We start from the raw sequence: 27,704 nt of genomic DNA, 5'->3' as shown, positions 1-27,704 counted from the left end.
TCCAACCCTATCTATTCAACTCAAAACATTAATAATTATTTTTTCAATAAAAGTTTTAAAATTAACAAAAATACCCCCACCTTCTCAATAAAAGTTTTAAAATAGCAAAAACACCCTTACCTACCCATTAAATGCTGGCCACCACCGCCGAACAGTGGCTGAAAATCACTGGAATAGCACATGATTGGCTGGATTTGACCGGTCATGCGTCGATTTGGCTTTTTCGACCAGATCCACCATAGATCTGGCCATTTTCGGCCAAATCTGTAGTGGATTTGGTCGGAAAATGCCAGATCAGCCCACGATCGACCAGATCTAGTCTTTCGTATGCTATTCCAATGACTTTTGGCCATCGTCCAACGGTGGTGGCCAGCTCTTGGCATTTAATGGATGGATAGGGGTGTTTTTGTTATTTTTAAAACTTTTACTGTAGGGGGTGTTTAGCTAAATTAACAAATGTAGAGAGTTAAAAAATAGTCTAAATATTTTCAGAAAATGTTTTCCAAAAATTTACTAAACACATTTTCAAATTCAAATCCTATTCTTGTGAAAACAAACCAACTCAACTCAACTCAACTTTTTCAAAAATACTATTCTAAATACTCAAACAAACACAACCAATCTTGATACCTTAAATTTGGATTTTCAAATCAACCTCTAAACTGAAACCAACCTTAATCAAATTCAAATTCCACGTGAAGAGTTGTCTGTCATCGAGTCCATTCCATTAGAGCTTAAAATCATACTCATTTCAAGTTGGTCTCTAACGATTGAAATTGGACCTTTACTAGAAACTTAATATGTTTCGTAAAGTGGTTATTTAATAACAATAATGCTAGACATACAAAGAAATCTTACAAATATTTATATACAAAGTGATATGAAAGAAAATGAATGGAAGAGTGAATACAAAAAGTCAAACTCATCATATTCACTCTTTATCAATTGATAATTGTAGTAAATTATATACAGTCCTATTCCATGAATAATGTGAACAATAATAAAGATAGGCTGACAAACGAATCTTACTAACTTTCTCTCACAAACTGACAATTGATAACTGGTTTCTAATGAATTCATCATACTAAAAAATTTATCAGAAACCAATTAGCAGTTGTCACGTCGTTTATGAGAGAATGTTCGTTTGTCAGCATAATATTTCCCTGTGAACAAACAAGTGAAGATGCTCAACCAACCGCAAAAAAAAAAAAAAAGGTGTAATTGCATTATAGCAGCGCTTTTTCCCCCATCCACTGTTTTCTGTTAAAATCCAGGAATGAATGCAGGGGATGAGTTAAGTGAGATGCAGATTCATTTGCAGTCTTTAGTTTTGCTGAAACTTCGCATCAACCTTTGCCATATTCTAATGATTCATAAATCAACTTGAAAGAATATGCACTCCCAGAACAACAACAACAACAACAACAACAAAAAAAAAAAAAAAATTATAAATACAAACTAAGGAACCATTGCAAACATCAAACCCTCAACTTTAAGCCTTGCAGTTTTTTAAGATTTTATACAGTAAATATAAAATTATCACTTTAGATATTTTACAAAATAGGTCTCTTTTTTTTTTTTAAACACTGGACAATGGCTATAGACCAGGGGGCTTGAAAAATGGAATCAAACTAAAAAACCCATCCACATCAGCAGGAAGATTTAGAGCACAGTTAAGAATCTCCGGTGAAGCAGTCTTACCTTTCCAAGTGTTGAACCATGGTCCTCCTCCAACCTCTACTGCAGCCATGCCACTTGTAACATCCAGAATGACCTACATATTGAAAACATTTAATTAACTCAGAAAAAGCATGGAAACACCATATGTAGAAAAAAATACGCTGACAAGTTTTAATTATAACAATATGCATAGGTACGAATTAGAGAAGAAATCCAGTGTGAGAAACAGACCTTCCCTTTGGTGCCATCAGATCTTCTCTCCCATATTTGCAATCTTAGCTGACCAGAACAACTGTCTTTACAGACTGTAGCAAAGCCAGCTTCTGCAGTTGGAGCACGTATGGGAGTACCTGGATCTGTTGTTGTCGCCTTTAATTCAACCTGCCTCGGACAAACAAATACTACGTATTAAATAAATCATTTGAAAGAAAGTCCATACTGGAATCCAGATTTTGATTCCAATGCATAAACTCTCCCAAGTCGAAACGTTGAGGCCAAATACACAGGAAGGTCACTTCCTACAGCTAGCAGGTTTTATTATATGAGATTGGTTAATTAGTACTAGCCTGTCAGAAGAAGAAAATATAAGCAAGATGTAAAATTACCATATGTGTCTCGTTCTCAGCAGCCATGTTCCAGTAACCCCATGGAGCAATTTCCCAATTTGCAACACCATTCCATGGCACAAATTCATAGAAAATTCCATCACAATGTACTCCAATCTGCACCAAGGTATATCATAGTAAATATGTTAACATGTAAAAGAAAAAGTTGGAGACTCAGCATAAGATCGACTCTAAATATATCAAAGACATTTTCTGCANATCATAGATCAACAAGAAGTAAAGAATACAGCAGACAATAGGTAATTACTAGTCTTCAAGAACACTTACTATGACAAAATTGGGCTCAATTTATCATTATCGGAAGTAGGAGTATTATTAAGAGCATCTCCAATGGTGTTTTTTTTTTTTTTAACAGTATTTTTCATATAAACAAAGATCATCTTCATTAATTTCTAAATATAAAAAATATAATTTTTATTCAAATCTAATAAACTCTTTAAATTTAATAAAAATGCTCTTTATTTTCAAGATAAAGACTTAATATGGGAGAAAATTAATAAATAAAATGCATAGAAACTTATAGTTTATTAATTAAAATTAGGATACAGAGTGAAATTTGACTCTATGAGCCAAACTCACTCTTTAATTTATATTTTAAAGATAAAGAGTGTATTGGACTCTTGTTTTTAGAACATCTTCAAATGACTCTTTATATGACCCAAACTCTTTATTATAAAAAGTCTATCCATAAAAACAAGAGTCCAACAGACTCTTTATCTTTAAAATATAAATTAGAGAGTGAGTTTGACTCTCCACATTTAGAAAGTCAAATTTAACTATCTATCGTAATTTTAATTAATAAACTACAAATTCCTATATATTTTATTTATTAATTCTCTCTTCCATTAAGTCTCTTTCTTACAAATAGAGTCTATTAGATTTGAATAAAAATTATGTTTTTATATTTAAAAATTAATGAAGATGCTCTTTATTTATATGAAAGATGCTCTTCAAAATAAAGAGCATCATTGAGATGCTGTTATGGATAAATTCTTTATAATAAATAGTTTGGATCATATAAAGAGTCATTTGGAGGAGATGGCTCTAAAACACATCACTTGCACATAAAAACGTAAAATTTAACAGTATAAATGGCCTTAACATTACACTTGAAGAGTAGAACGAGGCTTCACAGACAATACTTCAAAAAATAGATAAGCTGCATACAACTAATAACCTCACTAAGTACAAATTTTCATATGAAGAGGTTCAGCAAACAAACAGTGCATCGGAATATCATGTTGTCTCACTGCACACAAAAAATGGCTGCATGATCAAGGATGGAGTCTTGTGCAAGCAACAACACGGCAAGACAATTTTATATCCACCTAAGTCAACATTTGAGTGGAATAATTTGATGAATGACCTTTAAGAGGTCTTCGAAAATCAAGACTGGAATAATTTTATAATGTAACCCTTCTTAAACAGTATTTTTTATCACTGAGAAAAATGCAAGACTGAAATTTACTACCAACGGTATATTTAATTACTAAGTTGAACATTATCACAGCAAGAACAAGCAAGGAACAGTTACCCAAAACCACTTTCTGGGAAAGGCTCCACCCCAATTCTTTTCTGAATACGAAGGGGCATCTTGAAACTCAAACAATTCACCATCCCACTCTATCCAACCTATGATCAGAAGTAAAAGCCTGAGCTATAATCACACAGTAGGCAGATTTCTTACAAGAGCCATTTCACATTTATACTTTTTAGTTAGAAATGGCAAATCATAGCCACAGAAAAATGTCAATATAGGAGGAGATTGATTAGCAAATACCTGTTGATAGTCCACTTGCCATGCATATTTGCCAATGGGGTTCAAAAACAGGAAAAGCCGCAGGCCAGCCCGCTGTAGACTTCTGTTTAGAATCAACATTACCCCATCCATAAACAGGGCGAGTGCTATACTCCCAACGTACAGTTTTCACAGTTTCAATATAATTTGACCTGCAATCAGAAGTTCCATCATTTCAAAATAGAATTAGTCAGATACAATTGTGTGAACCTGTTTAACCAAAATACTAAAACAACCTAATTAATGCTGTGGCCAGGCCTCTCTTGATTCAGAAATTAAAAAAGAACCAAATACTATCCAAGAATAAGATACCTGCCATCATCATGAATAGAACCTTGATTCCACAGTGGAGTGACTTGAAAACCTTCAAATACTCTTCTATTGAATTCCTGCAAAGAATAACCGATGTAAAATGCAGGTATAGAAATATTCCATGGTTGTGACATATAATGTTAAAGACATATGCAGGCAAAAGAATATTGAATGGTATCTGACATGTAAGCTTTCAAGCTCTCTTCTCCCAAATGTTCATGACAAGTTTCCACATGGTAAAACAGTGATCCAACCAATTGAATAATTCACTACCCGGAATAAAGAAAACTGAATTTTTAAACCTCTCCAGAGGAGGCATAGATGTTCCCATATTGCATGTATCTAGGACTGTCAGACGAGTTGAGTGGCTCGCGAGCCAGCTTACCTCGACTCGACAATTATCGAGTCGACTCGGCTCGAATTCGGTTTATTAATTGAGTTGAGTTCGAACATGGGGGAGCTCGGCTGGTGGGCTCTCGAGCCTGGGCTGGCTCACGTATGCAGTTATGCAGGGTGCTTTGGTGAGTTTTATAAACCATGAGGTACTAAACTGTTATGTGGCAGTGAAAAAACTTTAAAAAACTGACACTTATCTATTCTCCACATTATTCTGCCACTTCCTCACATTTTCTTCAATCTCTTCCACATTTCTTTAAGCAGCATCAACCTTACGCTCCACTTTGTCTTTCGCATCCTTCAGCCTATTAACTTCTTCTCGGAGATTGTCAAAGTTGGTATTGTAGTTGTACAAGTACATAAATCGACGCCCAATCGGAGCAGCCAACCACTTGCAAACTTGGATAACAACACCCAAGACACTCGAAATATTCCCGACAGGTTCCACCATTTTCAACCCTTTTTCAAGTTTGAAAAACAGAAGACAACGAAAGAAAATGAAAATAAAACAGAAATAATAACAGGACAAATAGGGTGCAAACTCAAGTAACATAACAAGAATATGGGAAAATGTTGAAAGAGATATATATAAAAAATTTTGTAAACGAGAAATAAGGAAGAAAGGATTTTTATTTTAGTTCGAGTCGCAATTCCCAAGCTCGTCAGGCTCAAGCTCAAACTCGAGCTCGACCCTATAGTAAACGAGCCGATCTTAATAAGTTGAAAACTCGACTCGGCTCGGCTCGTTTACAGTTCTACATGTATCTCTAAAGTGTACCCTAAAATTTTAAAAAATCAATCTCAAGAATCCTATGTTAAAGAGTGTTATGAGAAAAAAAAATTATTCTCAGCAAAATTTTCGAAGGACAGAATTTATTAAATTTAGTACATAACCAGTTGTTTAGACCCTGGCCCAAAGGCCATCTAAATATGTCCTTTTACTAAGTTAAATGTGTGGCAAAGTAGTTTGAAACCAATGCCAGAAGCTCTGAACCATACAAGATAAATCCGTTGAACTGATCAACCTAAGACTGTTGAGTATCAACGGCAACATATCATAGATCAACAAGAAGTAAAGAATACAGCAGACAATAGGTAATTACTAGCCTTCAAGAACACTTATTAAGTTATTATGACAAAATTGGCCTCAATTTATCATTATCGGAAGTAAGAGTAGTATTAAAACGCATCACTTACACATAAAAATGTAGAATTTAACTGTATAAATGGCCTTAACATTACACTTGAAGAGTAGAATCCAAGTGATGTATGTTAACCTGTGGAAGAACTTCTTTGTTTGGAGGCTGCGAATCTTTCTCAGCTGTAAAAGTATTCCCCAATATCAAGCCATGCCTACCTATCCATTAGCAAAATTTAATTAAGAATTCGACAAGAAGACAAGGTGGAAAATAGAAAATAAAATGACAGGATTACTGTTCCAAAAGTGATGTCATGACTTATGATAGATTAATAAAATAATAAACATGAGAAAGTCCCATGATCTATTAGGCTCGGCTCCTTACCCCTTTTTTTTCTTTTTTTATAAGGATCGGCGTATTCAAACCAGTTTCACGTACCTCAACTAACCCCTGAGACTCTAAAGGTAAAAACTCTAGTTACTATCCCTGTTAACAATCAAGAAAAGATTCAAACTTAACCTTTTGAGTAATATATCTAAGAGTTTTTATCAAACTATTTTGTTACCTACATTAGTTTTGGCTCCTTGTCTTAGTAAGACGGTAAAATAACTAATCAGAATTTACAAAAATAGAAAAAAATTAAATTATTAAAAATAAAATAAAATAAAAACTCACTTGCCCAAAAATTTGAAGATTCTTGAGAGTTTTGACATATGTACTTGTCATCGGCACCAAGAATTTGATCCCCAACTCCAGTGAATCGAGGACCGTACTGTCCCAATTCCAATGCTGACAATTTTGTATTGAAGGCAGGATTTTCCACAGTATACATAAAGCAAAAGCTCTGTCTCTGCTCTGGAATTGAGACCTTGAAGTACCAACCCTCAAAAAATTTCCGCGCAGTCCCATCGAATTGGTACCTGATTCAAGTATTTATCGCCGCATACCACACAAACCATTAATATAAATCACAAATTAACCGATCACTAGTACATGATCTTTCAAAGCGTGTCTGATTATAGTTCTTTCAACTTTGCACGAACGTTGAAACAAAGATTTTCTTTCTTTCTTTTTATAAACATTTGCATTGCATGAAGTATTATAAGAGCAAAAATGGGAGGCTCTGTACAACACAGAATTTGAAAGTGAAAGAGAGGTATGAGTATTACCCGCTGTGAGGAGTTCGAAGGTGTCGATTGGGCGGTGTGGTCTCATAAGAAGAGACTGTGTTCACAGTAGTCTGAGTTGAAGAAGTGGAAGCGGAAGCCAACACTCTAGACCGCAGTTGAGGTTGAAAGCAACTGCGTTTTGAAGACAGAGAGGGCAAACAAATGATTGTTTCCATCTCAAATATAAAAGGGAAACAGAGAGGCCAGTTTCAGGCAACGGTTGAAGCGAAAGCAACATGAACATGGACATCAGATCAACGTACTGTTTGTTGCGTGTACACCTTTGTGACATGTTGGACAGTTGCAGCTAAACCATTGGATTGGCAATGACTCAAAATTAGATTCTCTTAACTGTTATTGGCTTGTAGATGTAAGCAAAACTATAAGAGTCCATAAAGGAAAGTTTAAAAAAAATAAAAATAAATAATTTAATATGGTGAAAATGATCATCATACTTGAAAACTGAACCACTAATGAAAGTCATGAATAATAAAAATTAAAGAAAAATGTGCAAATTATTTGGATGATTCGGGGCCTAAGCTTTAAAACAGTTGGGGATTGTGTCATTGACGCAAATTACGCAACAACCGAAGCACAGGGAAAGATATGGCTCGGTTGAATTCTCTCGTGTTGGATTATGAAGCTTTAATAATATTAGAGTAAACACGACATATTCTCACCCGAGATTTAACGAAATTCAATTGAATTTTCGTCGTTGGAATTGATCAAAATCTAGCAAAGAATAGTGAAACCCTAAGCCTTACGACGCCGACGATTGAAGGGGCCAATGAGTTGGGAACCAAAGGGGTTTTGGAGGACGGACGACGGGGAAGGTGATGCAGGTGACCAAGGGGTTCAACACCATCAGAAACAACCTAGATCCAACAAAAACCGAGAGGGTGTGCAGTCACCGAGGGTGTTATTGAAGTAATTTGAAAATAAGATGATTAATTTTATAATTTTAGTAATTTAGGGGTTAAGACATAATTTATTAATTTATTTATTAAGGGCATTATGGTAATATCACCTTCTGTAACCTAAATATTGCTAACAGTGTTATTTTAAGGGTGGGAATCTAAAATAAATGGAACCAGGGGTATTAACTTAGGATTTCGTCAAACCTTTGTGGGAATATACATTGTTTTAAAACCCGGACTAGAGGGCAACCCGTTTTACTGCCTGGGTCACGGGTCAACCGGTCCAATCGGTTGAACCTGCCGATTGGACCGATAATGTCAGCGACAATTTTATTTTTAAAAAATTACATATTAATCCCTTAAATTTTAATATATTGCAAAAATTTACCTAAAAAGTTCAAGTTAGTCCCTAAAATTTTTATTTATTTAAAAAAATACCCCAAAAAATTATCAATTAATCCCTAAACTTTTGACATATCTCTAAAACACCCCTATAAAATTTCAAAACCCTTATAATTTTAAAATATTACAAAAAGTCCGGTTTTTAAAATAGAGGGAATATGTCTCATTTACTCATAATATTATAATAACATGGAAATAAAACACAAACCTTGAAAATCTTCATCCTAAACAACTGCATAAAATTGTACAAATCAAATAGTTGGTAAATCCAATCAAACGAAACACAACAAAAAACAATACACAACATGAAGCCACAAATTCAACAACTCAAAGTTTAGAATAGTGTTTTCCAAGGTTTGAGTAGCATTTATTTAGTTACGTGAAACAAAAAAATAATAGTGGTCAGCTTACGTACACCTTAATTAATTATTTGAGACTCTAGAACCATCGGTCAGGTAAGAGTTCTAGTGGCTACCTCTATTATCAACTGAAGTAGAATTTAAATTCAAGACCTTTTGAGTAATACATCCAAAAATCTTTATCGAATCACTCGATCATTCAGAGATAATTGTAACCGCATCTTATTCCCACCCGTCAAATTTGATTATTTTATTTTATTTTCCATATCTTCTTCAAATTAATTATTCAAAGGAAATATAGAGTATACACACAGCACAAGCTTTTAAGCATATATATTATTAAAATTGAAAAATATATTTTCTCTACACATCCCAATAATTATAAAAAAATAAAATTAAATAAATCAAGACTTTATAAAACTAAAATATTATCCATAAGACATTAGTACAAACAATTGCTAGAAAATAATTTCATAATTTTTTTTTATGATTGATCTTTTGATTTCATCAGAGATGGCTTCCATATTTATAGATTTCCTGAATTACAATTTATTGAATGCATAAATAAAGTATACACTCACCTAATTAAATAAGAATTAATACTTTTGGCATATTGCTTGCTTTGTTGCCCAAAAGATTGTTCCAAATCCAAGTCACAGATAAGACATTACTTGGGACAGTCCTCATAAACTCATAGTTACCTCAGCATCATATTCATGAGAACCCTAAAATTGATTTTTCCAAGAATTTTCCCCAAAATCAAGCACTGTAATTAAGCTATGCCATACAGCCTTCCAGAATGGGTATTCATTTACATAAATATCACGCATCCTTTCCCTAGCGTAGCAACTGGCTATAGACCAGGTGGCTTGAAGAATGGAGCAAAACCGAAAAGTCCATCCACATCTACAGGAACACCAAGAGCACGTTTAAGAAGCTCTGGTGTTGCAGTCGTCCCTGTCCATGTATTGAACCATGGTCCTCCTCCTACTTCCACCGCTGCCATGTCACTTGTAACGTCCAATATCATCTACATATTAAAAAAAATTGGAAGTATGAAATCTATACAATAACTCCATCCACAAGTGGCATGCTAAATATGACTACCAGTGAGAAAATAGTATACACCTTTCCCTTACTGCCGCCATGTCTTCGTTCCCATAACTGCAATCTTAGCTCCCCAAAACAAGTATCTTTACAAGCTGGAGCTAGGCCACCTTCTGAAGTTGGAGCCCGCAAGGTAGTACCAGGATCCTTTGTTGTTGCCGTTAATTCAACCTGGCCATAGACACAAACACTGTCTGTTAAATCATTTCAAAATGTAAAGTCTCACACGTCCAAATCAATGAAAAAAAAAAAAAAAAATCACAAAAGGTCCCGACAATGAGCAGGTTATTTGATGTGAGACTCTTTAGACTAGTGCACAAGAAGAAAGAGAATATAACAAGACAATCTTACCACATGTGTCTCGTTTTCTGCAGCCATGAACCAGTAACCCCATGGAGCAATTTCCCAATTTACAACACCATTCCACGGCACAAATTCATAGAAAATTCCATCATAATGCACTCCAATCTGCATCAGTGTACATCATAACACATATGTCAACGAATGAAGGAAAAAATGGTTCCAACATGCCAGAGTCTGTAAGATTGGCTCTATATATATATATATATATCAAGGCACAGCGTTCTATGCAATATGACAATGAATGTTAAGCTAGCAAGAACTAATTCCAATTTCTTAATCAATTTTTTAATTAATGTCCCTTGAAAAAGATTACACTGTCATAGCACAATGATTAGGACATAAAAATGAGGCAGCATGCCTCTTGGTTTTGGTTTCACCCTAACCTAACTACTGAGCAAAAGAAACTTTGACAGGATGAAGCAAAACAACACAGATGTAGAAATTGCCATAAAAACTTACCAATGCAGCATTTTCAAAGGTGTCAGACAGTCCAGGTAGTTGCCTCAACCCACCAGCTGCAGTCAAAGCAACTTCTCCACTTGCACCTTCAAAGACATTACATTGAACCTGAAGCACCACATGAAAAATGGGAGATGCAGAAAGTTACAGCATGTAGGTAGTTCAGCACAGTGCTATTACTGTGAGGATATCAAAATTAGATTGCATCCAATTAAGAACCTAACAGAGCATAAACATGACCAGCAGACAGAAAGTGTATTGTCATTGAAAGCAGCCTTGCTGGGTAACAAAAAAGTGGGCTTCATAATCAAAGACAGAATCTAGTGAAAGAAAGCAAAACAATTTAATATCCACCTAAGTCAAAGTGTGAGGTGCAGAATTTGACATAGAGCCTTTAAGAGGATGTGATTTATCCAGAATGGATAACAGGAAAATCTATTCATCTTAAACACAATTATATCACCAGACAAAATGCAAGAGTGAAAATTATAGCCAATGAAACAATTAATTGCTATGCTGAAAATTAGCACAGCAAGCTGCTAAGACTTAAACATTTACCCAAAACCACTTTCTGGGGAATGCTCCACCCCAATTCTTTTCCGAATAAGAAGGGGCATTCTGAAACTCAAACTTTTCACCATCCCACTCTATCCAACCTAGGATCCAAAGTAAAAGCTTCAGCCAAATAGCACAGCACATATAAAAAACTATAATATGATTGTCAACTGCAAAGCAAGAAAATTAGCCAACAAATACAATGTGTTTGTTAATTGTTAAAAGGAGATTAGTGAATGCCTGTTGAAAGTCCGCCTGCCATGCATACTTGCCAATGGGGTTCAAATACAGGAAAAGCTGCCAGCCAACCAGCCGTAGACTTCTGTTTAGACCCAACATTACCCCATCCATAAACAGGGCGAGTACTATACTCCCAACGTGCAGTTTTCACACATTCAACATAATTTGTTCTGCAAGTAGAAGCTCCGTCATGTCAAAGTCCAACTGGTCAAATAAGGTTTGGTACTTCTAGTAAAGTACATGTCAGCATTACATGATAATAAATTCAAAAACTTAAATGCAAGATATTAAAACCCCATATATATATGTAATAAAAGAAGGTACCTGCCATCATCATAAATACAACCTTGATGCCACAATGGGCTGACTTGAAAACCTTCTAATACTCTTTTATTAAATTCCTGCAGAACAACCATGTAACGGTAGCCAAAAGCAATTAAAATTGAGAATCCATAGTATAAACTATAACAAGCATTTCTTACAAATGATGAGAACAGAACTAAACCTTCCTGCTTGGTTTTTTCACCATGCAGATATTAACTTCTTTTGAGAGAGAAAATTCAAGAGAGAAAAAAAAAATGTTTATCAACAGTAATCCCTAATGGTTGGAAAAAGAAATAATAATCATTTAATTTTCTGACTTTGGAGTAGAGAGATAGCAAGTAATGCAAAAAGTCAAATATCAATAATGAGGCAATACAGTGGCCAGATCCATATCAATTGACGTCAACAACCTATAACCTATGCCTTCACAGCAATAATTGGATAATGTGATGCACTACTATCACTTGATATTTTTGTCGAGCAACCTCATTTTCAAGCATGATGGGCTGCAATTGGCAAACTTTCTGGAGGCATTTTCCTTTAACTCAGACAAATCTAAACCAATTATGTGGTGTAGACATATAGGCCACCAGACTCTCTTAACCCAAATGTTAAGAAAAATGAATTTAAATGAAAATGAAAATTGACAAAGGAATGAGAATCCTTCACAACAATTGAAAGTGTAAGATACAAGTAGTATATACTAACCTGAGGAGGAACCTCCTTATTAGGAGGTCGTGAATCCTTCTCAGATACAAAAGTATTCCCCAATATCAGCTCATGCCTACCTATGTATTAAAAAATTGTCAATTAAGCACTGGCCATTAAATATTGAGATAACCATAGGTGAGCAAAACTTACTTCCCCAAAAATTAGAAGATTCTTCGGAGAATTGACATATATACTTGTCATCAGCACCAAGAATTTGAGCCCCAACACCGGTAAATCTAGGCCCATGTTGTGCCACTTCCAATGTCGACAATTTCTTCTTGAAGGCAGGATTCTCCACAGAATACATAAAGCAAAAGCTTTGCTTCCGCTCTGGAATTGAGACCTTAAAGTACCAACCCTCAAAAAATTTGCGAGTGGTCCCATCAAAATGGTACCTGATTATTATTATTTTTGTATAAATAAACCATTAATATAAAAGACCAACAACAACAAACTGATAACATCAATGAATTTGTAAGTAAATTAAAACAAATCTGACCCGCTGTGAGGAGTCCTAAGATCTCTATTGGGCGGCGTGGGTAAGTAAACCGGATTCACAGAGACTCCGCTCTCTGTTTGAGCTGAAGAAGTAGAAGAATCATTTCTGGTGACCGAACCGGAAGCCGCGACTCTAATACTTGCCGTTCGAGACCGAAACTGAGAATCAAAACTGCATCGCTTTGACAATAAACAGGGGCTAAAAGTGATGTTAGGGTCAACAGCCGGAAAGCCCAGGTTCTGTGAGAAACAGACGTTTGTTTTCATTGGAATAGTGCGAGATCCACCAGAAACGGAAGTTGCTTTTGTATTTTTAAAGTTTAAACAAGTGCATAAGTGGGTATCAATTGTCATAGAAGCGAGAGTGAAACACGTGGCGCCTAAACTCGAAAACAAGACAAACGTCACCGTTTGATATATAGTCCCTTTATTTTGACTTCCGTCTAATTTTGTGTCCATCATATTTAATTCCATATAATTTCCACTACATTTTTTGGAATTAAAAACATTCAAATTGTTCATACTAAGTCAGATTGATAAAATTATTGTTGAATTCTCAAGGAATTTGGTCCAATTACAGGATATGCTCACTAGCAACTAATGAAGTTAAAATCAGATGGGTGTATATGAGAATTTACATTTGGCCGGTGGAGAATTGTACACATCCTGCTCCTCATATTCACTCATATTCTTCCTCTCAATAGCCACATGTTGAAACTAAAAAACAAAATAATCAAAGGCAATTAACAAACGGTATTGTAATTTGTATTTTAATACAATGGAGACCAAAGTTGTTAAACAACCCAGAGCTCTGCAATCACCGAGTTAAACAACCCAGAGCTCTGCAATCACCGAGTAACTGCATCATCAGCAAATGTTAAGCAAGGTTTAAATCTGAAGAACTTCAGTTCATTATCTTCGAGCTTTGAGAAGCTCAGCATTCATGCGGGTTATGACGTGTCTGCCCTTTTCTTTGAATTCGGGGACTACACGTTGGAGCCAGGATTGTGAAGCCGAAACAATATCAATGGCGTAACGCAGTATCATGCAAAGAAATAGAAAAAAACCCAGCTCAAGATCGGCCTCTACTGTCTCAAAATACGGAGAAGAAGTCGAATAAACTGTGGATAGATCGATAGCGATAATTGACAAGAGGGATAGAGAGAATGCTAGTGACATGAGAATGACGATGAGTAAGACGAGCAGAAGAAGAACAAAAGCAATGAAGGAGCCATGTAGAAATGCAAGGAGGATGAGGTCTAAGTTTGGAACCATTTGTAAATTGCAAATGAGAAATAAAAGAAAGCTGGCTAAGAAAAGAGTTTATCATTATGAATTGTTGATTCAGAGAAAGCAATTCAAATTTGAAGAAGACAGGCAAAGAATGAAGTAAAATGCACTCATTCTACGGCATAGAATCAGAATTTTACTGCAGTATAAACTAACGCCCAAAAACGAGAAAATAGAGTTCAAAACGTCGACAGCAGGATTCGAACCTGCGCAGGCAAAGCCCAACAGATTTCGAGTCTGTCTCCTTAACCACTCGGACATATCGACTTTTATATTCCAATGCTCAAATACATTTACACAGTATTAAAATTTAAATTTAAGACAAAAACTCAGACCGTATGCAATGAAATTTCGATTTGCGGCTTGAATTATTCTCGAGATATGCTGCTGCCTTGCCTTGCCTTTGTAATGATTTTCTTATTCCTGTTTAAAAGAGAAGTCAAGTTTTAATTAGCTCACTGGTCTGATCCAATATGACTGTTATCTTAGTTCTTGAATGAATATGAACAAGCCCGAGAGCACCAAACAACTAAACGTATTGCTTTTGCTTTTACACAAAAGGAAAAGTAAAGCATGAAAATGAGGGCGTACAAAAAAATTACATAATTTATATGCAACTCATAAACATAGGATGGTTTGCTTTTGACCATCCTGTCCAACTTAGCCACATTAAATGTCACCTCTTTGAACATAGGAGGCGACTCAATGCACAAGTTGAATAACTCAAGCAATTGTAGCAAAATAATGATAACTCTTGTCTGCAAATTTTTTGCATTGTTTTGGAAATCGGAAAAAATGGTGTATGAACCAGCCTCTATGCTCACATTAATGAGAACTCTAAGCAGGCATCAGCCAGCCTCAATCTGGGACAAGTTTTAACCACAATCAGAAGTGTCTGTGATCACACTGCTCGACTGATTTGTCCTATCACAACAAAATCATCAACATGAAAAATCAGAGAACAGTCGAAATTGAGTTAGCATATAAACATATTCATGTATGAAATGTCACTTCTTTTCCATGTGACAACTAAACATCCTGAAGTGAGAAATCTGAACATATATATATATATATATATATGTATGAAATCCAACAAATTTAGAGTAATATAGTATGGAAATGCAAAATAAATGTCAGACGAAATCACTTACCTTCACCATACAAATTTACATCTTCCAAATCAAGAACTTCACGCAAGCGGGGCAATGACATCAAGATTATTCTTCAAGAACCATTTCTGAGGATAGAATGAGTCAGATGACTCAGAAGGAAGAAGCCAAACCATGATTCTGGAGCAGTTCTCCAGCAAGCCCTCCATTTGGCTTTCATCTTCCACAATTTGTTCAATAAATGTGCTTGCCTGCAAATAGAAACCAATGAGCTTACTTGTTGAAGTCAATCTCAAAGGGGTAGAATGATGCATTTTAAATTAAGGACTAATCATTTTGGGCCTACTAAAATTCAAAACATCAAGCTTTCTCCTTCTTTTAAAGTTTGTCTTCATGAAAGGAGAAGATTCGGTCTTAGCTTTCTCTGGAGATCATCGACCATCAAGCAGTGAAGAGTAAGCTCGTCAATTTGCCAAAATTAGAACTTGATTTGGAAAAATAAACCCTCCCATCTTCATTTTCAATAATGAATCGATAATAATATGTTATTTTAGAAGGAGAGACATTTAAACAACAATCTCTTTACGGGAAACCGAATGTCTGTTACATCTAGACCTTGCACACCAAAGGCATGCAACTGAAGACCCACAAACCAGAATAGCACGTTACTAAGTTCATTTAGTGTTTGCGAGGAAAAGGCAATTTAATTTAAATGATAACACTTCTCGATCATGTAGTATGATGATTTTTGTTTTGTCCCATGAGAACATGCCAAGCAAAAGGATGATGAGCGACCAAGATTAATAATGAGACAACTTACTTGAAACCCATCCTTAGTTGTATCAATCTGCCGAATAGGTTCAAGGGTAGGTCGGTGCCATTGCTTTGGATCCCAGAGAATAGTACTATTGAAGGCAAACCCTGACATTTCAGCATGGAATCTCCGAGACCTCCTACTTGGTTCATTTATATGCCATCCAATGACTTGAGTTCCATTGCAAATGGGACCCTCCAAGACAGCTTTGACTCTGTTTTCTGTTAGTTTGGCCACTGTCCATGTTCCAAATCGCCTGCAAGTTAAAATAAAATGAACCTTGCTAAAACAAGATGCACCAGAAAAAGATGTATTTGCAATTAGATTATCTGGTTTCGAAGGAGAGGGTATGGCAATAGAACCTAAAACCAATAAGCAAGTGCCACAAGCAGAGAATGACAACTAGGAACCACGCTAAAGAGAAAGTTCCAAAGGAGCATCAACAGCCGCTTATTGTTAATTAGAAAAATGTGCAGAGAGAAACTCAATCACTTTAGAGAAGTTATGAATCAAATGAACATGTGGTACAGGTTCAGATAGATATACNACAAGTTTTAACCACAATCAGAAGTGTCTGTGATCACACTGCTCGACTGATTTGTCCTATCACAACAAAATCATCAACATGAAAAATCAGAGAACAGTCGAAATTGAGTTAGCATATAAACATATTCATGTATGAAATGTCACTTCTTTTCCATGTGACAACTAAACATCCTGAAGTGAGAAATCTGAACATATATATATATATATATATATATGTATGAAATCCAACAAATTTAGAGTAATATAGTATGGAAATGCAAAATAAATGTCAGACGAAATCACTTACCTTCACCATACAAATTTACATCTTCCAAATCAAGAACTTCACGCAAGCGGGGCAATGACATCAAGATTATTCTTCAAGAACCATTTCTGAGGATAGAATGAGTCAGATGACTCAGAAGGAAGAAGCCAAACCATGATTCTGGAGCAGTTCTCCAGCAAGCCCTCCATTTGGCTTTCATCTTCCACAATTTGTTCAATAAATGTGCTTGCCTGCAAATAGAAACCAATGAGCTTACTTGTTGAAGTCAATCTCAAAGGGGTAGAATGATGCATTTTAAATTAAGGACTAATCATTTTGGGCCTACTAAAATTCAAAACATCAAGCTTTCTCCTTCTTTTAAAGTTTGTCTTCATGAAAGGAGAAGATTCGGTCTTAGCTTTCTCTGGAGATCATCGACCATCAAGCAGTGAAGAGTAAGCTCGTCAATTTGCCAAAATTAGAACTTGATTTGGAAAAATAAACCCTCCCATCTTCATTTTCAATAATGAATCGATAATAATATGTTATTTTAGAAGGAGAGACATTTAAACAACAATCTCTTTACGGGAAACCGAATGTCTGTTACATCTAGACCTTGCACACCAAAGGCATGCAACTGAAGACCCACAAACCAGAATAGCACGTTACTAAGTTCATTTAGTGTTTGCGAGGAAAAGGCAATTTAATTTAAATGATAACACTTCTCGATCATGTCGTATAATGATTTTTGTTTTGTCCCATGAGAACATGCCAAGCAAAAGGATGATGAGCGACCAAGATTAATAATGAGACAACATACTTGAAACCCATCCTTAGTTGTATCAATCTGCCGAATAGGTTCAAGGGTAGGTCGGTGCCATTGCTTTGGATCCCAGAGAACAGTGCTATTGAAGGCAAACCCTGACATTTCAGCATGGAATCTCCGAGACCTCCTACTTGGTTCATTTATATGCCATCCAATGACTTGAGTTCCATTGCAAATGGGACCCTCCAAGACAGCTTTGACTCTGTTTTCTGTTAGTTTGGCCACTGTCCATGTTCCAAATCGCCTGCAAGTTAAAATAAAATGAACCTTGCTAAAACAAGATGCACCAGAAAAAGATGTATTTGCAATTAGATTATCTGGTTTCGAAGGAGAGGGTATGGCAATAGAACCTAAAACCAATAAGCAAGTGCCACAAGCAGAGAATGACAACTAGGAACCACGCTAAAGAGAAAGTTCCAAAGGAGCATCAACAGCCGCTTATGGTTAATTAGAAAAATGTGCAGAGAGAAACTCAATCACTTTAGAGAAGTTATGAATCAAATGAACATGTGGTACAGGTTCAGATAGATATACCCACTAAGCTGATTAAACCATATGATAGAAGCACAGGTTTGAAATTCTAGATATAAAATACTTTCAGCTATATGATAGAGATTCTGGGTTAGTGGAGTGCATGCTTAAGATCAACTGTACCCAAGACAGTAATCTAGCAACAGACAGAGGTATCCATTTTTTACTATCAATTACCACTTCGCACGAAAGCCTTACCCAAACAATAATTTTAAGCCTCTAACAGGTCCCTTGTATGCCAACAGCCTAAATTCAGGCAAAACAAACAGATCCACTACCAATTACAAATGCAAATACAAATGCCAGCATGTGATCATATATGGGGGATCTGAAATCAACACCTTTTATTCTAATACCATGTTAAGTTACTATTTCACCTAAAAGTTAAGTTTTCAAATAACAGTCCAAACGATAATTTTAAGCCCTCTAGCAAGAAAAAGTACCTGATCTCTCTCAGTTGCTCGAAAAGATCAGTAGAATATACATTATCATCATCGGCAAAGTAGACAATGCCATCAAGACGATGATTCTCAATATGAGATAGAGCCACATTCCTTTGGTAGACTCTTCTATCTTTCACATCAGTTAGATTTTTTTTGCAAACAAGATGCCTGTACATAACCCCAGTTCTCCTTAGGATGTCAGTTGTTTCCTCAGATTGGGAGGACATTTCCACAACTATCCACAACAGAGGAGGTTGGACCATCCATAATGTGTGCGCCAAACGGTTTAGATAATAAGCTTGAAATGGTTGAGTATTTGTTGGGGTCACAATTATCAAAAGTTTCCGATACACCAAAGCTGAATCTTGAGGAATTGACTGATTTGCAGAGTCATCATTAGATAAAACATCAATTGATTCAAGTTTCTTCACTTGTGATTCTACCGTTGCATTACGCTTGGTACTTTCACTATTTATCAGCAGTGCTGCATTGCTTGTTGTACCATCGTATATTTGAAAATTCCCAACAGCAGAGACCATCTCAAAGGTGAAAGCGTGTTGCTTTGATATAAGATTTGTTGACAAATTCATGGAAACAAATGAGGTGAGTCCAACAAAAACCCCAACCACAAAACAAATCAAGAAATGAGAACCAGCTCTCCTCCATATTTGCCCCTTTGGTTTCGACCTCTCAAGGGATCTGGAAGGTCTTGGTGAGGAAACACCAAGAACCGAAGCTTGGGGGTCCAGTGAACTGAACAAAGAAGATAACAGTCCGTTGGAAGCTGGAGGGTGATTCTGAGTACATGATGAGGTCTTTGATAAAGGTGAAGCAACCGAAAAAGCTTCCCCATTTAATAAAGTTCCCGCGCTAGGAACTGGAGACAAGTTTCTTCTAAATGATGCCATCGAATCGAAAAAACCAAGCCAATCTTAATATCTCACCTACTTAATAGCTCCTAGCAGCATCTTAACATTATCATTGCCGCTGAAAAACATAAAAATCTACCAGTCTCATTATTCTTATTTGATTTACTAACTTAAGTTCAAAAATACATAAGTTGTCCCATTTTATACATTCTCAACAATATCTTAATGCTCGTTACAAATAATGGTAGACTTCAAACCAAACTAGTATTGCCACCATTATATAACTAGAAAATCTCCATCCAACTCATCTTAAAAAACGCAACTTTTCTCTCTTATCTCAACGATGTGTTGGGAATCTAGACAAGCTCTGATTCACAATAAACGTCGCAAAACAAGTTCAAATCGAAGCATCAAAAGAACCTTCAATACCATTTCAAATCAAACCAAATTAACGTTAATAACACCAATGAGGACCCGAAACAACGAGATTCATAAACAAAACATTTAAAAATCCAACTCAAATGAAATGAGAGACCGGATTACCGCACAAGGCCAAAAGGGTCTTCAATCTTTTGAACTAAAAATCATTTAACGGCAGCGAAACTGACACTCTTGCTCTGCTCACTAGCAAAAAAAATCAGCGCTTTGGATCTTCCCGCTAAGAAAGGCCGAGACTTTTTGCTGTTCTGAGGTCAAATCAAGTGAAAAATAGGAGTTGCAAAGTTCTTTTGGAATCTGAGTGAGTTGTTTTTAAAGTAGCGTAAAAAAAAAATACAGTGATACTTCACTCCACAGTCTCTCCCAATCACGATGATTCAGACACTAGAAAAAAAACAGTAGATTTTTGTTTTCCTTTATATCTGGATGATTATGTCACCGGTAGTTTGATGGATTTTGTATACCACCTAGGACAATGATCCATGTATAAATGGGTCATTGGACCATACCTGTGCAGCCAGACTTTGGTCCAGTCATTTAAGGATCACCGTTGATCTTAAGATCATAAAGATTAAATAGGAAACAATAGAATATAGATGTTTTAGGGTGGATTCTGTTAATCAATAATTTCTATGGAACAATTAAAGAGGCTATTTGCATTCATAAAATTACTGTATTATATTATTATTACATCCTTTAATTATTATTATTAGTTTTTCCTTCATTTATTCATATCAAATCATAATTTAATATATAAAATATTTCGCATAAACATTTTATAAATGTACTAAAAAAATAAAAAAGAAGGTTATAAACTTGAGGAGGGGACAAATGATACTTATTGAAACCAAGGGGAGGTCCTAATATTCCACATAATTATGTATCAATTTTTAACTTTATTAGATGCAGCCGGCTTTTTGTAAACACTGTTCACTTATAAGCTCTTACAAACTCGTCCTCGTCTTCTCAGATCTGTCTCTTCTCACTGGCACAAACAGAGGGGGAGAGTAATTTGCCATATTCATGGCGACTAGAGTTTTTCTTCTTATTCTACTACTTTTATCATGTGCAACTTCCATCTTTTCGCTTTACGAAGATCAAGTCGGCCTCATGGATTGGTAACTCATTAACGCAATTAATTATACTTCAAATCGTTATTTGTTTCGATCGTGTTAGGTTTACGTTTTGATTTTTTTTTTTTTGGATTAATTCAGGCATCAACAGTACATAGGCAAAGTGAAGCACGCAGTGTTTCACACACAAAAGACCGGTCGAAAGCGTGTGCTGGTATCCACTGAAGAGAATGTTATTGCCTCGCTTGATCTCCGTCACGGCGAGATTTGTTAGTTTCTCTTCCCCGACTATAAACTGAATTTGTTTTCATTTTGATCCGTTTGAGCTGTCTATCAAATTTTTAACTGTACTGAAATTGGCTTCGCTGGCACTTTTGCAGTTTGGAGACATGTTCTTGGGACTAATGATGCTATTGATGGAATTGATATTGCGTTGGGTAAATGTAAGTCGTCGCGCAAACTATGGTTGTTTTTTTTATTATTATGTTAGAAGTGATATCTGTTTTGTTTTTGCCTAGTTATATGTATGAGTGATATGAGTTAGTGGCTTTGTGCAAGTAGTTACTTGGTCATAGATGAATTTCCTTCAATAAAAAATAGAGGCAGCACGAGGATGTTTTATTGAATTTCAATAATTCTCAATTTGGCATCTCTTGGACATTAGTTTGGCTGTAAGAAGGATGGAAAGGAAATAGGAGGATGATCACTTTAATCCCCAATTTTATAGTCGACTTTGAATTTCAATATTCTTATGGTTCTATCATGTCTAGGATGTTAATTATCATTCAGTGATACTCTTTCAGACTTTTTTCTGTCTTTGGATACTATTGTTTTTCCCTTTTGGCATTACCGATAGGAGGTGCAAGTACTGAAAAGGAAGAGTTCATTAAATTTTGAATGTTTCATTCAATTCTTTCAGATGTTATCACCCTTTCATCGGATGGAAGTATTCTAAGAGCGTGGAACCTTCCCGATGGGCAGATGGTGTGGGAATCTTTTCTTCGTGGTCCAAAGCACTCAAAGTCATCATTAATGGTGCTGGTCAGTAAATAACATCGAGTGAATGTTACAGTAATTGTTGGAACTTATTAAATTAACACTATGTTATTTGTGATTCTTCTTCCCCTCTTATTGTCTTTCTTCTTTTTCTCTCAGAACCCATTGTTCTTAAATAACAATTTTTAGAACATCTTGACAATTGTTGCACTTAATTTAATTATTCAAAGGAAGTAAATAGTTTAGTTTCAGATCCTTACTATTTCTGTCGAAAGTTGACTTCTAAATGTCATGGGTCATGTACAGAATAATGCATGCTATCAACATGTCGTAAGAAGCTTCTTTATTGAATTTTTCTTTTCTTTTTATCTTAATTTGCACCCTTCCTGGAATTTCATTGCTTCTTCGAGGCATTCTCCAGGCAGTTTGCACATATCTATTAAGTTTTACTGCAAATTTCTGCCTAAATTTGGAAAATATGTCATTAATTGAAATGGATAATGCAGAAAACTTTGAAAGTTGACAAGGACAAAGTGATCATTGTCTCTGGTAAAGGATGTGTTCATGGTGTTTCAAGCATAGATGGTGAGGTTCTTTGGACAAAGGATCTTGCAGCTGAAAGGTTAGTTTGGAGTTTCATCTCTCAAACTGTCTCTTTAAGTTGAACTTGTTGGCCATCAGAGTGCCACTGATATCTTGTGGTCTTTCTGTCTGCAGTGTAGAGGTTCAGCAGGTAATTCCGCTTCATGATAGTGATAAAATATATGTGGTAGGTTTTGCCGGTTTAACTCAGTTTCATGCATATGAAATCAATGCTATGAATGGGGATTTACTGAAGCATGAGACCACCGACTTTTCTGGTGGTTTTGTTGGGGAACTTGCATTAGTTTCAAGTGAGACACTGGTGGCTTTGGATACCACTCGATCAATTTTGGTGACAGTAAGCTTTAGAAATGGGAAATTAAACTTTCATCAAACATATATTTCAAGCCTTGTGAAGGATTCTACAGGGATAGCAATGATATTACCTTCAACACTAACTGGGATGTTTACTTTAAAAATAAATACCCTCAAGCTAATTATAAGAGTGACAGGCGAAGACCAGTTGGAGTTAGTGGAAAAATTTGATCATGCAACAGTAGTTAGTGATGTTCTCTCAATCTCTGAAGACAAAGAAGCATTTGCAGTGGTTCAGCATGGAGGCAATAAGATTCACCTTCAAGTAAAGCTGAGTGATGACTGGAACAGTGATTTGGTTAAAGAAAGCATTGAAATGGACCAGGAAAGGGGGCTTGTCCATAAGGTCTTCATAAACAATTATATCAGGACAGATAGGTCTCACGGATTTAGGGCCTTGATTGTCATGGAAGATCATTCACTTTTGTTACTGCAACAGGGTAAGATTGTTTGGAATAGGGAAGATGCTCTTGCCTCAATAATAGATGTCACAACATCAGAACTCCCTGTGGATAAAGCTGTGTCAGTGGCAAAAGGGGAGCACAACCTCATTGATTGGCTCAAGGTATGAGTTCTTTTTGAAATGCTTTCAAACAAAGTTATGATTGTATTGTCATGTGTTAATTGTTATAAATTCACATTGAAATACCATATCTTTCTACTTAATCTTGAATGGAGGCAGAAATATATATGAATTTTCCTTTTAGGGTATGAAAATGCTATTGTTGTGCTTGCATTTTGCAGATGAACAAGCTTTTCTTTACCTATTAGTGACATTTTCTTGTATTTGGATTCAAATAAAAGCTTGTTGTCTTGTTGGTTGATGTTGTCTTGTTACTGCTATGAAGTCATGGATTAAGATGCTCTATTGTCCTTTTCTAATGTGCAAAGGAAAATGATGAATGAATTATTGTTATATTTCCTCTCCATTTTGTAGTATTGCCATGTTTAATGTTATATATGTCCTCTTTAAAATGAATAAATTTTGTTGGATCTAAGAGTGACATTGCTGTGTTATTTATCTCCCCACCTTATATCTTTACTGCTCCACTTATTCCTTGAAATCAATGATGTATACATTTGATTTATTCCCCTCTGTTAATGAGATTTTAACATGTTGTTGCTACTGAGAAGGGACACATTCTGAAGCTTAAAGGGACCTTAATGCTTGCAAGTCCTGAGGATGTGGTAGCCATACAAGCAATTAGGTTAAAAAGTTCTGAGAAGAGCAAGTTGACCAGAGACCACAATGGTTTTCGGAAGCTGCTTATAGTACTTACTAAAGCAGGAAAAATTTTTGCTTTACACAGTGGAGATGGACGGGTTGTCTGGTCTCTTTTACTGCCTTCTTTGAGGAAATCAAAAGTATGTGATTGTCCAACTGGGCTAAATTTGTATCAGTGGCAGGTCCCCCATCATCATGCGATGGATCAGAACCCATCTGTTCTTGTTGTTGGCAAGTGCGGATATAGTTCAAATGCACCAGCTGTACTATCATTTGTTGATACTTACACTGGAAAGGAGCTTAATTCTTTGGATCTTGGTCATTCTGTAGTGCAAATTATACCACTGCCACTTACAGATTCAACTGAACAGCGTCTTCATCTACTAGTTGATGCAGACAGGCGAGTGCATTTATATCCCAGAACTCCTGAAGCTAGAACTATTTTTCAACAAGAGTTCTCAAACATATACTGGTATTCTGTTGAGGCTGATAATAGCATTATCAAAGGTCATGTGATAAAGAGAACTTGCATTGGTGAGGTTGCTGATGATTTCTGCTTTGAGTCTGGGGATTTATGGTCAATTGTATTTCCTTTGGAGTCAGAAAAGATCATTGCAACTGTATCAAGAAAATCTAATGAGGTATTTCTTTTCCACATAGCATCCTTGAAGTTTTTTTTTTAATTATTTATTTATTTATTTATTTTGGGATATGCTATTGGAAATTTCCCGTAGATGCCTTAATATACATTTCATGGTTTTCAGAAAAATGTTGTTAATCTTATTATTGTGCTTATTATTATTATTATTTTCACTTTTTTGTAACATCAACATTTTAAGTTAATTGGTGCTAAAGAGGGGAAGGCGGCAAAGTTGTTTAGATAGCATGATGAAATTTGACTAGTAACAGTTATAAAATTTTACCTTTGATCTTGCCTATTCATGGTTCTGATTCCCCCTTCACTGTTTAGAAAGTCTAATCATCTGTTGCTGGTTTTTTATCATGCTTAAATTTTATATTTAGTTCTAAGTCTGGTGATAGATGACTTTATTATGCTGTCAATGCCATACGGTAAATAAATATCTCATTTAGGAGAATATGTTCCTCTCTGCAGTCTTCCCTCCTCTTTTGAATTGGCAATGATCTATTCTAGCTTTTTGCAAGATTTATTAATGCTTCAGTATTATGTATGAGTTGTAATGTTCTGTTTTTGATGTGGGTTTACCAGGTGGTTCATACTCAAGCAAAGGTTACATCAGATCAAGATGTGATGTATAAATATATATCGAAAAATTTGCTCTTTGTGGCTACTGTTTCTCCAAAGGCCAGTGTTGGAATTGGATCTGCTGACCCAGAGGAGGCATCGTTGTTTGCATATCTTATTGATACTGTAACTGGCCGTATTTTGCACCGCATGACTCATCATGGTGCACAGGGTCCTGTTCATGCTGTGAGTTACCCATTTTTTTTCGCATGTCTTGTCACGTATCAAATATCATCAAATATATTGGTTTATGTTTTTGTACTTTTTTGTAGGTTTTTAGTGAAAACTGGGTTGTGTACCACTACTTCAATCTTAGAGCACACAGATTTGAGATGTCGGTCATTGAGATTTATGACCAGTCTAGGGCGGTAAGCCTATGAACTTGAATCTTGTAATTTTGTGTACCTTTGCTGCATATGATACTTAAGCGAGTTGAATATCTACAGGAAAACAAAGATGTTTGGAAGCTTGTTGTAGGAAAGCATAATCTTACTGCACCTGTTTCTTCTTATTCACGACCTGAGGTTGTAACAAAGTCTCAGTCCTACTTTTTCACCCATTCTGTGAAAGCGATAGCAGTGACGTTAACGGCAAAGGGTATAACTTCAAAGCAGCTTCTTATTGGTACAATTGGTGATCAGGTTGGTTAAGATTTTGAAAAACCAGATTCCCGAAGTTATTTTATTATTTATTTGTTATGGATTTATTTTTGTGGTTCTTCCTGCAAAAATGGGCCTGTCTGAAATGCCACTTCATATTTTTACAGGTTTTGGCACTTGATAAGCGTTTTGTGGATCCTCGCCGAACAGTTAACCCCTCACAAGCAGAGAAAGAAGAAGGAATCATACCCCTTACAGATTTTTTGCCAATCATTCCTCAGGTCAGTTGTCATATATTTTCTTTCTCCTCTATCATCATATTCTTAAAGACAGTTGTTTAAGAGAATATGACAGTTGTTTATGATTTATTTTCTCAAGACTGTCAGTTTACCACATTTCCCCATTAATAGCGATGTCATTATATGTATACCAATTCTCCGAGCTCAAGATGCATATACAATTAGAGTCAGTTTCTTGCATTATTCATACATTTGGAGAGGGTACGTTTGGGGTTGTTTAAGTTTAACTAAAGCCTGGTGATTTTACAACTTCATGACATGTGTATGAATTTATCCCATCATCTATTGGTACATTGGGGATTGCAATTTGCTTGTGAGCCTGAAATTGCATATTAATCAAAGCCATCTAAGCTTGCTGTGTTTGCAGTGAGCTGCTGTAGAGGAGTTTGGTTGTGGCATGTCAAGTTTTTTCCTGTTACATTTTTATTTGCGTGATAATTCATTTATTGAAAGATTTGATTATTCACTAATTTTGATCCATAAATTGTTCCTGCAGTCGTATGTTACACATGCCCTTAAAGTTGAAGGTCTCCGAAACATAGTGACAGTGCCTGCTAAGCTGGAATCAACAACCCTTGTCTTTGCATACGGAATGGATCTCTTTTTTACTCAGCTTGCACCCTCCAGGACCTATGATTCACTCACAGAGGATTTTAGTTATGCTCTACTGCTCATTACAATCATTGCCCTTGTCGCGGCTATCTTTGTGACATGGATTTTGTCGGAGAGGAAAGAACTGCAGGATAAGTGGAGGTGAGATAGTCGTTATGGTTAGCATGTCTGTGCCCTAATAGGTTTTTTTAGCATAAATTGCATTTTGATTGGATCTATTCACTGCTGACTTGTAAGTTTTCATAATCTTGTAGCATCTCCTCTTCAAAAAGCATTTTTGTCACCGTTTTACAATGGAATATTTATAATTTATTTCACATCTTGATTATATCCTTCCATCTTTCTGTGCCTTACTGCCTTTCTCTCTAGCTGCCGATGTTTTAGTTGATTCGCGGAATAATGCGAGAAACTCCAGAATTTTTTATTATCATATTACAAATTATGACAGAACCAAGATTTATTTTTTCTCAATTCAACTACAGCCAATCGAGAAAATTGTAATAAAATCATGCAG

The 27,704-nt window shown here is 35.8% G+C and overlaps 4 protein-coding genes and 1 non-coding gene across 9 annotated transcripts; 1 reads left to right on the top strand and 4 right to left on the bottom strand.

Annotated features, from left to right (window-relative positions):
* Nucleotides 1–1,597: 1,597 nt before the first annotated feature.
* On the bottom strand, nucleotides 1,598–7,296 carry LOC116114613 (tocopherol cyclase, chloroplastic-like). Its single transcript, XM_031400751.1, has 9 exons — nucleotides 7,121–7,296; nucleotides 6,627–6,871; nucleotides 6,090–6,169; nucleotides 4,417–4,493; nucleotides 4,087–4,256; nucleotides 3,841–3,938; nucleotides 2,286–2,402; nucleotides 1,912–2,061; nucleotides 1,598–1,774 (listed from the first exon to the last, which is right to left on the bottom strand). Exons 1-9 carry the CDS (start codon nucleotides 7,294–7,296, stop codon nucleotides 1,598–1,600), a joined length of 1,290 nt encoding a protein of 429 aa, XP_031256611.1.
* Nucleotides 7,297–9,518: 2,222 nt separating this feature from the next.
* On the bottom strand, nucleotides 9,519–13,409 carry LOC116114612 (tocopherol cyclase, chloroplastic-like). The gene is made up of 10 exons (XM_031400750.1): nucleotides 13,057–13,409; nucleotides 12,708–12,952; nucleotides 12,555–12,634; nucleotides 11,847–11,923; nucleotides 11,523–11,692; nucleotides 11,286–11,383; nucleotides 10,728–10,835; nucleotides 10,257–10,373; nucleotides 9,927–10,076; nucleotides 9,519–9,828 (listed from the first exon to the last, which is right to left on the bottom strand). Exons 1-10 carry the CDS (start codon nucleotides 13,407–13,409, stop codon nucleotides 9,652–9,654), a joined length of 1,575 nt encoding a protein of 524 aa, XP_031256610.1. The 3' UTR covers nucleotides 9,519–9,651.
* Nucleotides 13,410–14,530: 1,121 nt separating this feature from the next.
* On the bottom strand, nucleotides 14,531–14,612 carry TRNAS-CGA. Its single transcript has one exon. It is a non-coding gene; the product is annotated as a tRNA-Ser (tRNA).
* A 228-nt stretch (nucleotides 14,613–14,840) lies between these two features.
* LOC116114604 (probable beta-1,4-xylosyltransferase IRX9H) lies at nucleotides 14,841–20,529 on the bottom strand. 5 transcript variants are annotated; one of them, XM_031400740.1, is made up of 5 exons: nucleotides 20,276–20,529; nucleotides 18,859–20,147; nucleotides 17,879–18,128; nucleotides 17,101–17,309; nucleotides 16,825–16,871 (listed from the first exon to the last, which is right to left on the bottom strand). In XM_031400740.1, exons 2-4 carry the CDS (start codon nucleotides 19,764–19,766, stop codon nucleotides 17,139–17,141), a joined length of 1,329 nt encoding a protein of 442 aa, XP_031256600.1. In that variant the 5' UTR covers nucleotides 19,767–20,147; nucleotides 20,276–20,529; the 3' UTR covers nucleotides 16,825–16,871; nucleotides 17,101–17,138. The 5 variants fall into 5 exon arrangements, with proteins under 5 accessions (XP_031256603.1, XP_031256601.1, XP_031256600.1 ...); XM_031400743.1 differs by lacking the exons at nucleotides 16,825–16,871; nucleotides 17,101–17,309; nucleotides 17,879–18,128 and adding exons at nucleotides 14,841–15,269; nucleotides 15,497–15,705; nucleotides 16,275–16,524 and having other exon boundaries at nucleotides 18,859–20,529; XM_031400741.1 differs by lacking the exon at nucleotides 16,825–16,871 and adding an exon at nucleotides 14,842–15,269 and having other exon boundaries at nucleotides 18,859–20,529.
* A 526-nt stretch (nucleotides 20,530–21,055) lies between these two features.
* On the top strand, nucleotides 21,056–27,526 carry LOC116114636 (ER membrane protein complex subunit 1). Its single transcript, XM_031400779.1, has 12 exons — nucleotides 21,056–21,283; nucleotides 21,380–21,507; nucleotides 21,619–21,681; nucleotides 22,158–22,279; nucleotides 22,741–22,856; nucleotides 22,952–23,756; nucleotides 24,326–25,057; nucleotides 25,645–25,866; nucleotides 25,953–26,048; nucleotides 26,127–26,321; nucleotides 26,447–26,560; nucleotides 27,075–27,526. The coding sequence occupies exons 1-12, from the start codon at nucleotides 21,189–21,191 to the stop codon at nucleotides 27,333–27,335; spliced, it is 2,949 nt and encodes a 982-aa protein (XP_031256639.1). The 5' UTR covers nucleotides 21,056–21,188; the 3' UTR covers nucleotides 27,336–27,526.
* The last annotated feature ends 178 nt before the right edge of the window (nucleotides 27,527–27,704 follow it).

The sequence above is a fragment of the Pistacia vera genome, unplaced genomic scaffold (genome assembly GCF_008641045.1).
Source record: "Pistacia vera cultivar Batoury unplaced genomic scaffold, PisVer_v2 Contig715, whole genome shotgun sequence".
Taxonomy (NCBI): domain Eukaryota; kingdom Viridiplantae; phylum Streptophyta; class Magnoliopsida; order Sapindales; family Anacardiaceae; genus Pistacia; species Pistacia vera.
Note: the sequence above shows the minus strand (reverse complement) of the source record. Positions and strands in the feature narration are given on the sequence as shown.

Coding starts and splice junctions, on each gene's coding strand:
- LOC116114612 (XM_031400750.1), bottom strand. CDS start 13,409: ATGACAATTGATACCCACTTATGCACTTGTTTAAACTTTAAAAATACA. Junction 10,836..11,285: donor TCCCCAGAAAGTGGTTTTGG/GTAAATGTTTAA, acceptor GTGGTGCTTCAG/GTTCAATGTAATGTCTTTGA. Junction 10,374..10,727: donor CCTTTGAAAATGCTGCATTG/GTAAGTTTTTAT, acceptor ACACTGATGCAG/ATTGGAGTGCATTATGATGG.
- LOC116114613 (XM_031400751.1), bottom strand. CDS start 7,296: ATGGAAACAATCATTTGTTTGCCCTCTCTGTCTTCAAAACGCAGTTGC. Junction 4,494..6,089: donor ACAAAGAAGTTCTTCCACAG/GTTAACATACAT, acceptor TATTCTTTGCAG/GAATTCAATAGAAGAGTATT. Junction 2,062..2,285: donor CTGAGAACGAGACACATATG/GTAATTTTACAT, acceptor TGTCCGAGGCAG/GTTGAATTAAAGGCGACAAC.
- LOC116114604 (XM_031400743.1), bottom strand. CDS start 19,766: ATGGCATCATTTAGAAGAAACTTGTCTCCAGTTCCTAGCGCGGGAACT. Junction 16,525..18,858: donor GAGCAACTGAGAGAGATCAG/GTACTTTTTCTT, acceptor TTTAACTTGCAG/GCGATTTGGAACATGGACAG. Junction 15,706..16,274: donor CAACTAAGGATGGGTTTCAA/GTAAGTTGTCTC, acceptor TTCTATTTGCAG/GCAAGCACATTTATTGAACA.
- LOC116114636 (XM_031400779.1), top strand. CDS start 21,189: ATGGCGACTAGAGTTTTTCTTCTTATTCTACTACTTTTATCATGTGCA. Junction 22,280..22,740: donor AGTCATCATTAATGGTGCTG/GTCAGTAAATAA, acceptor TGGATAATGCAG/AAAACTTTGAAAGTTGACAA. Junction 23,757..24,325: donor ACCTCATTGATTGGCTCAAG/GTATGAGTTCTT, acceptor GCTACTGAGAAG/GGACACATTCTGAAGCTTAA.